The sequence below is a fragment of the Podarcis raffonei genome, chromosome 8 (assembly GCF_027172205.1).
Source record: "Podarcis raffonei isolate rPodRaf1 chromosome 8, rPodRaf1.pri, whole genome shotgun sequence".
NCBI classification, from domain to species: Eukaryota; Metazoa; Chordata; class Lepidosauria; order Squamata; family Lacertidae; genus Podarcis; species Podarcis raffonei.
In genome coordinates this window covers 82,316,437-82,327,542 of record NC_070609.1, presented here as the reverse complement: position 1 = coordinate 82,327,542, position 11,106 = coordinate 82,316,437, and the positions used below count along the sequence as shown (strand labels likewise).

Sequence of the window (11,106 nt, the reverse complement as noted above, 5' to 3'; positions counted from 1 at the left end):
AGGGGGGGGGAGCAAATGTGTGTAGCTTCAGAACACGTAATTCCAACTCCTTAAGTACTACAGCATATTTTATATATATATAAAATGCTTTCGTATTTGAAAAGGGCACCACTAAAATCGATCGGGGGAAAATTAAAGGCTTTTGCTGCCGTCTGCTTTTGCAAACGTGAGATCCATTAACCGGCCTGGGCCTGACGTCGCGCACACCTAAAATTCGCGTACGCCTCACGCCCGTCGCCCAGGCAACCAGGCCGCCATCTTCCCGGGACGCTTCTTGTCCCCGCCCTCGAAACCTCCCCATTGGCCAAACCCGGCTTTCTGGACGGACGGGGACTTGGACCAATCGCATCCGTCCACGAACACGGAGCTTCTCATCCCTCCTTGCCCGCCCTCTCCAGCGGAGGGAAGGTTGGCGGGGACTTACAAACAGATTGGCGGGGCGGGATAGCCAATGGGAGAAGAGCAGATGAACTGGAGGCCTTGTCCGCGGAGGCGGGACAGAGAGAGAGTGGCGTGAGCAGGGGCCAATAAGAGAGGAGGGAGGAGGGTAAGGGACGGCCTGGCCTTCCAATGGGCGGAGACGAAGTAGAGGAACTGGAGGTTGGATTGGAGGGAGTGGAAGCGATGCGCCAGGGCGACAGGAGGGAGGTAGGAGGCGGGATGGGTGCGGGGGGGGGCTTTGGGGGGGAGAGTATTTGGGGGTTTGGGGGGAAGGGGTCGAAATGTGGGAAGGGGATTTGGGGAAGGGGGTTAAAAAAATATGGGGGTGAACAGTGGGGCTGCCCCTGTTTGTGTGTCTGGGGGGGGGAGAGAAAGTGGGGCAGACTTGGGGGTCAGGAAAGGGAAGAGGGTGTTGTGTGGGGCGAATCGCCTCGTTTGAGGGGAAGAGGGAGGGGGCACAGAGGAGGCAGGAGGGAGGGGGCCTCGGGCCTCGCTGGTGGGGGGGTCCCCCATTCGTTTGGGAGAAGGTAAAGTGGGGCGTGTTGGAGGGAAAGCTAGGGAGCGAGCAGAACTGGGAGAAGGAATTTTTTTGGGGGGGGGGTACCAGGCTGGGTCTTGGTTGAGAAGGGCAAAAGAGGGAAGGGTACATTTTTTGGGGGGGTGTATCTAGTGGTGGATAAGTAGGGGGTGAAGTTGGTGGAGAAGGGGAAGGTTGGAGGCGAAGAGAAGAGAGAGATCAGGCCATCTCTCATGGATGCTTCGGCTGCGGTTCCTGCATTGGAGAGGGTTGGGCTAGATGACCCTCAGGATCCCTCGCAACTCTAATAATAATAATAATAATAATTTTTATTTATACCCCGCCCTCCCCAGCCAAGGCCGGGCTCAGGGCGGCTAACAAGCAATAATAAAAACAAGCTGAATACAACTTAAAAACTAGATTAAAATACAACATTAAAATATTGAAACGTTAAAATATTAAAATGCAGCCTCATCTCAGGAGGAGAAAGGAAAAAGAAAAAGTCCTATGATTCGGTAGTGGCAGTAAGGAGATCAAGGGTTGTTCTTGGTGACTCTGCCTTAGCTTGATGTTCACAGTTGATTGGATGGATAAATGGGTTTGGTGTTGTTGTTTTTCGAACTGAACACTTTATAAATTTGCCGCTGGGCTGGTTTGCCTTCAGACTACCTGCCTGCAGAGAAGCAGAGTGGCTTCCAGGTGAGCAGGCTCAGATGCTGTTCAGGTGGGCAAGTAAACTGTACAACTTCTGTGGGTTTGCTCGCCAAGCTGAGTTAAGGCTGACCTGTCACAAGAAGGGACAGCGGGCATTGGATGGCCTCTAGAGGCTGAGATCTGCTTTGCATGTTTAGGTATGAAAGTCCTGAAGTGGTAGACAGTACTGTACCACTTCGGTTGGTTCATTTTAAAATGCTCCCCTGTCTAGATTCCCTCCCCCTCTTTTTCCTTTCTCCTCCTGTGATGAGGCTGCATTTAAATATTTTAATGTTTCAATATTTTAATGTTGTATTTTAATCTTGTTTTTATTTTTATTTTTAAATATATTTATTAAGATTTTCAAATTTAATACAATAAAAAAGAATCAAAAAGCAAAAAGCAAAAAAGATTAAAAACACATAAAGTTCACAATACCTATTTTTCAATAACATATTTCCCTGACCTCCTCATACCTCCCTTTCTTGTATTCCAGTTCAAATTGTTAATTCAGCAAATCCTTATCCATAATTTTTAACCTATTTCTATAATTAATATAACATATTAATATTTTACTTTTTCTCTTTCATCCATTTCCTTAATTTATTTTTGCTAACCTTATTTTCATTTAATTTAGTTCATTTTAAAAAACCAATTTTACCTTATCCAAACTTAAACATCAATACTTATACATCAATACACATTCTTAAAACATTCTTTCTAAAGTCGACCCAAATTCCCTTCCACGAATTTCCCAATTTTCATACACATTACAAAAACAAAATAAAAACAAAACACATTATAATTATGTACCCTTTGGATTCCCAAACCCCACCCCACCCCTTTCCCGGTTTCAGTCCCCAACAAATGTCCATCAGTCTTAATCTAGTATTAGCCTGGAGATCTCACATCCGAGGCTCTTAATTCTCTCTCAATTCCTCTCTGCCGGTTTTTTTGATTGTCCTTAAAATTAAACACCAAATCTCGGAGAAGCTCTGGCCCTTCAGGATCCATGTTTCTTCCAACCAGTCCTCCATACTTAAAAGTGGAGCCCAAATCTTGTTTCTTACTCCTTTCAAGTCCAAATGTCCCCGAGGCTCCAACCTCCACCTTAAGCAAATTTGTAATCCTTAGGTCTTCAGATCTCCACATAAGGAGATCTCTCCTTTTTTCAATCTCCAATTCAGGCCAGATTTTCCACATCAAGTTCTTATTTTCCTTCATTACCATCATGTCAGACCTCAAGTCCTCCTTCATCATCTACAGAATTACAGCTCCTCCTTCCTTTTCTTCAGGGACAACATATGTCTCCTCCAAATTCTCAAAGTTGTCAAGTTTCTCTTTCTGTTCAGTTGAATAAACTTCCTGATTCAAATCCTTATCAGATTCAATGATATGTTTACAGTTGAGTCCAGAGTTGTAACATTTATAGCCAAAACATCAATTTGGCCTTGTAACTTTCCCAAGAGAACAAAGACTCTGTCCAATTCAGCCTGAATTCTCCCTCCTCCAGCCATTCTTGTAATGTCCCAAAACCCCCTCTAGAGGGATTTTGGTTTCTTAATACAGTGGTGCCCCGCAAGACGAATGCCTCGCTAAACGAAAAACCCGCAAGACGAAAGGGTTTTCCGATTTTTAGCGGCTTCGCAAGAGGAAAGCCCATAGGGAAATCTCCGGGGACAGCGGGGAAGCGCAGCGCGCCTTCTCTGTTCCCGGACCTGTCCTGAAGACTTGCGGTGGGAGGAAGGTTTTCCTCCCCACCGCCAACATTCAGAAGGCTGTTCTGAAGGCTGGCGGTGGGAAGAAAAGCCCTTCTCCCCCGCCAGCCTTCAGAAGAGTTCCCGCAGGGCTGCCTAGGCTGCGGATAGCAGCCTGCTGCCCCGCGTGAGGGGCGCTCTGCTTCAGAGCGCCCCTCACGCCGGGCAGACATTCGCAGCTTGGGAGCCCTGCAGGGCTCTCCAAGCTGCGGATAGCAGCCTGCTACCCCTATCCGCAGCTTGCGGATAGCAGCCTGCTACCCCTATCCGCAGCTTGCGGATAGCAGCCTGCTACCCCTATCCGCAGCTTGGAGGTCCCAAGTCGCAACGTGATTAGATTGGTCTCAACTAGGGCCAGGGCCTTTTCAGTACTGGCTCCGACTTGGTGGAACGCTCTGTCACAAGAGACTAGGGCCCTGCGGGACTTGACATCTTTCCGCAGGGCCTGCAAGACAGAGCTGTTCCGCCTGGCCTTTGGTTTGGACTCAGTCTGACGCTTATGTTTCCTTCCCCATATGGTTTTGACTTACGGGCTATTTTAAAATGAGGCTGCATTTAAAATTGCATTTTAACCTGTATTTTAAATTTGGTGTCCCCCCCCTCCATTATGTTTTTACTGTAATTTTACTGGTGTTAGCTGCCCTGAGCCCGGCTCTGGCCGGGGAGGGCAGGGTATAAATAAAAATTATTATTATTATTATTATTATTATTATTATTATTATTATTATTATTAACTGTTCCTCATAAGGCTTGGTTTCCAGACCCTTGACCATCTTGGTCACCCTTCTCTGCAGATTTTCCAGCTTGTCAGTATACTTCTTATATTGTGGAGCCCAGAACTGGACACAGTACCCCAGGTGTGCTACAATCCATTCTACCACCTCATTATTGTACCTGGGTAGGCCTACTCTAAAAGTGCCATGAACATCAGACACTACAGCCTAGGAAAATGGGAAAAGGGGGATTCGAATGGCTGGACAAGACAGGTGGCGATTGGTTTTAATTTGTAATTTGCCTAGCAGGTTGTAGAATCATCAAATTGTAGAGTTGGAAGGAATCAATCTAAGTGACTTCCAATCAGGTTTAAAAACATACAAAAATGTTTTTTAAAAACCAAAACAAATGGCAACAACCACTGACTCCACAGAAAACAGAGAGGAAAAACAAGCAATCGCTCAAAGTAACACTAATGAAGCTATGACACAATAGGATCATATTCAGTCAAATGTCAGGCAGAGGAGAAATGTTTTAACCTGGTCCGTGTTGGTGTCAGGCAAGCTTCACTTTGGAGAGAGTTCCACAGGTGAGGACCCACAACCAAAAAGGTCCTATTCCTTTATTATTTCCTCTGAGCCTCTTTCTGAGGGAAAACTCAGGGAAGCGTCTCTGGGGGATGATCTTGGGGTATGAATAGAGTCATGCTGAAGGATGGTATTTGGGTTCAGAGAGAAAGAGGGTAGCAAGAGGGCCACCCGCATGATGCTTCTTTGGCAACTTACCCATTTCCATTCCTAGGTGAGGCCCGCAAGAGAAGGAATGTGCCTCTTGCCCTTCCCTGAGGCCAGATGAACCTTGTATCGATGGCAGCTGTGGTGGCAGTGGCAGAGCCGGAGCTGAAATGGGTGTCCCTGTGGCTCCGTGTCCGCTGGGCGGCGGTGCTGGTGGTCCTGCTGGCTGCACTCCTCATGTTGCTGCTCCCGTTGACGTCCGTGGAAGACCAGTACCATGCCTTTTACAAGAGCTTGTCCTTGCTGAAGAGCAAGCTGGGATTGGGTTACACAGGGATCACCACGTACACAGGGCAGACGACGGACCTCAGCGTGACCTCAGGTGGATTGCAGCTGCTGGTGTTGAAGCCCAAAGCCTCCCAAGGTATGAGAGTGGAAAGGGAAGTTTATGGCTCCAATAAATCTCTATGTTGATAGCAGTTCAAGTCCACACAACAGGGTCAGCTCCTGTTGCTCTATCCCGGCTCCTGCCAACCTAGCAGTTCGAAAGCATACCAGCGCAAGTAGATAAATAGGTACCGCTGCGGCAGGAAGGTGAACGGTGTTTCCATATGCTCTGGTTTCCGTCATGCTGTCCCGTTGCGCCAGAAGCGGTTTAGTCCTGCTGGCCACGTGACCCAGGAAGCTGTCTGTGGACAAACGCCGACTCCCTTGGCCTGAAAGCAAAATGAGCGCCACAACCCCATAGGCACCTTTGACTGGACCTAACCATCCAGGGGTCCTTTACCTTTTTTTTTTTTTAACCTTACTACTACCTCTTATTATTATTATGACAATTATTTTATTAATCACCTCCTAAACTGCTACAGTGGAACCTCGGTTGTCGAATGCCTCCATAGTCAAGCATATCGGCTTTCAAACGCCAAAAACCCGGAAGTAACTGCTCCGGTTTTCGAACAATTTTCGGAAGCTGAATGTGCTGCATGGCTTCCATTTTGAGTTGCCCTATTGTATTTGGCTTCCGTATTGAGTTTTCGGTTTTTGAACGTTTCGGAAGTCGGTCTTCTGGAATGGATTACGTTTGAAAACCGAGGTTCCACTGTATCTCAAGGTGATTTGTATATAAAATAATTAAGAAGAGTTTAAAAACAATGCATTTAAAATAAGACTCAAGGTAACAAATGGACATTCATGGTAAAGACCCCTTTATCCAGCTGGAACAAAAATGCCTTTCAACTCTTTCTGGAGCAGGTGCCTGTTATATCTCAACAGGAATGCTGTTCTACAGATCAGGGGCCACGGCACTAAAGGTCCTGTGAAGTGGGCTTCTGAGTTCTTAGGAACTTGCAGAAGAAACACTCTCACAGTGATCTACTGATTGTGTAAGGGATAAGTAACCTGGTCCCGTGCTATATAGGGACTTAAAACAGCACCTTGAACTTGGCCTATAAGCAAATTGACAACCAGCGCAAATCCCACAAGCAAGGTGGTTTATTTGTAATATTCTGTGGTATATTTCTATCCCTGCATTTGATATTTGAAAAGCAATAGCTCATGCGTTAATAGTACAGTGCAACTTCAAAATACAACTTCGCCCCACAGAGTTTAAGGAAGTTGGAGTGAGTTGAAAAGAGTACACCAGCTGCTAAGACAAGAGGGCTTGAATTAATCCAAGAATCAGACATCACATAAAGAACAGCAGTTCCAGCATCCATACTTCCATACAAAAAGAGCTGAGTCTTTGAATAACCAGGTAGACAGGAGGGTAATGTAGCAGGCTGGAATTCCTTTATCACGGCTCTCATCATCCTTAACTATTGGCCATTCTGGCTGGCACTGATAGGAGCTGGAGGCAAATAGGAGCTGCAAGAGCCATGGGTTCCCTACCTCTGCTCCATAGCACACCTTTCTGCAATGCTAACCCTGGTTGCTTTGTTTCAGAGGTCAGGTTAGAAGCCAGAGCAGCCCTGAACCAGGCGCTGGAGATGAAGAGACAAGGTAAACGGGAGAAAGCCCATAAGCTTTTCTTGCACGCCCTCAAGATGGACCCCGATTACGTTGATGCCTTGACTGAGTTTGGCCTCTTCTCTGAAGAAGAGAAGGACATAATTCAGGCTGACTACTTGTATTCCAAAGCCCTGACCATTTCCCCCCGTAACGAGAAGGCTCTGATCAATCGCGACCGGACATTGCCCCTCGTTGAAGAGATTGACCAGAGGTACTTCAGCATCATTGACAGCAAAGTCCAAAAGGTCATGTCCATCCCGAAAGGCAGCTCCGCTCTCCGCAGGGTGATGGAGGAGTCTTACTACCACCACATCTACCACACGGTGGCCATCGAAGGGAACACCTTGACGCTTTCTGAAATACGGCACATCATCGAGACGCGCTACGCCGTTCCCGGCAAGAGTCTGGTGGAGCAGAACGAGGTCATCGGCATGCATGCCGCCATGAAGTACGTCAACACCACACTGGTGTCCAGAATTGGGTCCGTGACCCTCACGGACATCTTGGAGATTCACAGGAGAGTGCTTGGCTACGTGGACCCAGTAGAGGCTGGGAGGTTTCGGACTACCCAGGTCTTTGTAGGGCACCACATCCCCCCGCACCCTTGCGACGTCGAAAAGCAAGTGCTTGAGTTTGTACAGTGGATCAACTCCGAAGACGCCATGAGCCTGCACCCGGTTGAATTTGCCGCCTTGGCCCATTACAAACTGGTCTACATCCACCCCTTCGTAGACGGCAACGGCAGGACTTCACGCCTCTTGATGAACCTCATTCTCATGCAGGCGGGCTACCCGCCCATCACCATCCGCAAGGAGCAGCGGGCAGAGTACTACCATGTCTTGGAAGTGGCCAACGAAGGTGACGTCAGGCCCTTCATCCGTTTCATTGCCAAATGCACCGAGACCACTTTGGACATGCTGCTCATAGCCACAACTGAGTATTCCGTGGGGTTGCCCGAAGCACATGGCAGCACCACGGTTTGCAAGCAGACCATCCCCGTCAAAACCCGAACATGAATGCCAGTGTAGGGGTCGTGACCCGCTTGGCATTATCAAACACATGACTACTGGCACTTTCTTTTAAGCATTTCATCTATTTAAATAAGTTTTAAGTTAAATCTGGGGGGGGGGGCAAGAATATTTCAATATTTATTATTCCCGAGATATATGTATTTTTTCAGTTTCACTGGCTTTATTATGGAGAGGGGAGCAGGGCAGCACCCTGAGGTGGATTCAGCCAAAGACATCTTTGCAAATTGACATCACTGTGTTTAAGGGAAACTGTTCTGCAAGGGACTTCTCAGCCAGCGCTCATTGGACAAGAAAAACCTGTTGTTTGTTTGCCTAGGACATTCTGGCTGAGGGGTCCCTTCCAACAAAGCAGTTCAGTTTGGCTTGAAGGCATGGTGATGCCCAAATTCAGTGGCAGAGTCTGGGCTGTATTTGACTGAATCCACCCCAGGCTGCATTTCAGATCAGGGAGTGGCTAACCAGTGGTCTCTAGGTGTTGTTAGACTCCAACTCCCATCAGCTCCAGCCAGGACATCCCATGGCCAGGAATGATGGGAGCTGTAGTTGATCCAGTGCTGCAGAGCCACAGATTAGCTACCTCTGCTTTTGACTGCATATTGCTTTACCCCCATTTTTGTGTCAGTTTGTATTCCAAACCTGGAACCCAACATATTTCCCTTTTACCCCGTAACTGGGGGACCTAAGTTGTTCCTTCTTCATAACACAGGCTTGCCTATTTAGCCTTCCCCCACCTTCAAAAATAGGGGGGGGGGGGAGATACAACACTCCTGTGAGACATTTTGATTGGGGCACTGAAAGGATACCACAAGTAATTCTGCTGGTGCTGGTGCTGGAGCCTGTTTGGAAAACACAACTTGATGGTGCAGTAGGGAAAACTTGGGATATGTGGGGGATAAGGAAGGTTTGCTGTTTAAAAGTTGGGTCCCCTGTGTACGTACATGTACATGTATGTAAGAGCCCTGGTTTGGTACTGTTCACTTGTCCAGAGTTGATTTCATGGCCTGGCATATATCCACTATTTTTTTAAAAAAAGTATCTAAAGAAAATTTGAACAGATAACAGATCTGTTATCACCCCTTTTTGATAGCACTTTACAAATTCACTTGACTTGCCAATAAAGAAATGGTGCTAAGCATTGCACCCGATTTGCGAAAGACAAATTTGTACATGAGTGATATTGCTAATATCCAGCACTTAGACATACATGCAGTATTAGCGGCGGAAGAGTGGAGTCTGAAAGCGTTTGCCCTTTTCTCCATCTCACACCTCATTCTCTGCTCCTCTATTGACTGTCCTAGTCTTCCCACTGAAAAACACGATCATACAAAGCACTATGAAATAAATGTATTAGAATTGAATGGATCAAATTTAAGAAATCAAGTACACTGAGGTGCCACAGGGAGAGTAACCAACAGGGGTCATCTGTACCTTTAAAGCACTGCCTAGATGAGAATATGCTGATCAAATAGTATGTAGCAGGAGAAGTTCTGCCTTTACCGCAGCCTTTACCAGCCTGAGGTCTGCTAGATGTTTTAGGCTGCAACTTTAATTCCAGAACTCTTAAATGCAATAAGGTTGATAAAACTTTTAATAACAAATATGAACTATACTGGGGACGCGGGTGGTGCTGTGGGTTAAACCACAGAGCCTAGGATTTGCCAATCAGAAGGTCAGCGGTTCATATCCCCGCGACGGGGTGAGCTCCCATTGCTCGGTCCCTGCTCCTGCCAACCTAGCAGTTCAAAAGCATGTCAAAGTGCAAGTAGATAAATAGGTACCACTCCGGCGGGAAGGTAAATGGCGTTTCCGTGCGCTGCTCTGGTTCGCCAGAAGCAGCTGAGTCATGCTGGCCACATGACCCAGAAGCTGTACGCCGGCTTCCTTGGCCAATAAAGCGAGATGAGTGTCGCAACCCCAGTGTCGGTCACGACTGGACCTAATGGTCAGGGGTCCCTTTACCTTTTACCTTACCAGCCTGAAATCTGCCAGATGTTTTAGGCTGCAACTTTAATTCCAGAACTCTTAAATGCAATAAGGTTGATAAAACTTTTAATAACAAATATGAACTATACTATGCCTGGATAGGCTTGCTGAAATAAGGTTTTCAGCAGGCGCAACTTCTGGCTGGCTGGGGCTGATGGAAGTTGTAGTGCAGAACATCTGGAGGGCCCTACATTGGCAAGGGCTGCTATATGGCATTGTGAATTAAGCATTCTCTGTTGCACAACTCTTTTTGAATAATACTGGAGTGCTATGCACTATGGCAAAGACGGGCAGAAGGAAGATTGAGATCTGCTGGTAGAGCTCTGGCTGTTTTGCAGATGGGCAAGGTCTCTGTCTTCCAATAATAGGGGCAATGATTTTTGCACTAAAATAAGGCTTCTGAAATTAAGAAAACTAATAGTGAACTGTTCAGTTCAGTTCTAGTACTAAAAACCAATTCTTTATTTCAAAATGTGCTCAGTTGCATTGTTCTAACTGTATGACTTTTGCACCTGGTTCTGGTTAGATCTTGGAGCCCTAGATTTAAAAAAAATCAAATCTTAAGTCTGCCCATGCCTGCACTATGGTATCTGGTTTTACATAAAGCACTGTGTGATTGTAGCTTAGAGTACGATCCTAATCACATTTCTAGAGTTTGTCTCATTGACTTCAGTGGGCTTATGCAACAGTAAGCATGCAAAGATCTGAATTAGGGAGGAATCTTCAGTTGTGTAGAGTCTCCAAAAAAAAAGGCAGTTAAAGAATTGCAATTCCATTAATAAGGGGGCCTGCCTTTTATAAACACACCTGAGCAGTGTTCTGTTGATGGTGGGGGCATGTGTACTACCAGAGAACAAGAAGAGGCGAATTTGAATGACCTAGCATACACACACACAGTTGAATGGATGAAAATACTACACTTTGGCTATCTGTTAGGAAAAAGATGAGAGATAAGGACTTCAGTAATTCTTGACAGTGATTAAACCAGGCTGAGGTACAGAAGTTGTCTTTTCTTTTATACTAGTAGGTTGTGGTCGTCAGAACAGAATGTGGCCTTGAGAGACTTGCAGCCTGCTCTCACATATATTTCAGAGTCAATTCCACCGCTTTTAAGGGATATTATGCTCAAGAGCTGAAGATCCCAGCCTTAAGAATCAAGTTGCCTTCCTGTACCTCCATAAGAGATTCCATTTAGGGGTAATTAGCTGCTGACATACGTAATGTGGAAA

At 46.4% G+C, this 11,106-nt stretch overlaps 1 protein-coding gene across 4 annotated transcripts; it reads left to right on the top strand.

The window, feature by feature from the left end:
- The first annotated feature begins 547 nt into the window (after positions 1–547).
- FICD (FIC domain protein adenylyltransferase) lies at positions 548–9,054 on the top strand. 4 transcript variants are annotated; one of them, XM_053401230.1, is made up of 3 exons: positions 548–648; positions 4,924–5,280; positions 6,798–9,054. In XM_053401230.1, the coding sequence occupies exons 2-3, from the start codon at positions 4,974–4,976 to the stop codon at positions 7,877–7,879; spliced, it is 1,389 nt and encodes a 462-aa protein (XP_053257205.1). In that variant the 5' UTR covers positions 548–648; positions 4,924–4,973; the 3' UTR covers positions 7,880–9,054. The 4 variants fall into 4 exon arrangements, with proteins under 4 accessions (XP_053257205.1, XP_053257207.1, XP_053257208.1 ...); XM_053401232.1 differs by lacking the exon at positions 548–648 and adding an exon at positions 871–968; XM_053401233.1 differs by lacking the exon at positions 548–648 and adding an exon at positions 1,165–1,657.
- Positions 9,055–11,106: the final 2,052 nt, after the last annotated feature.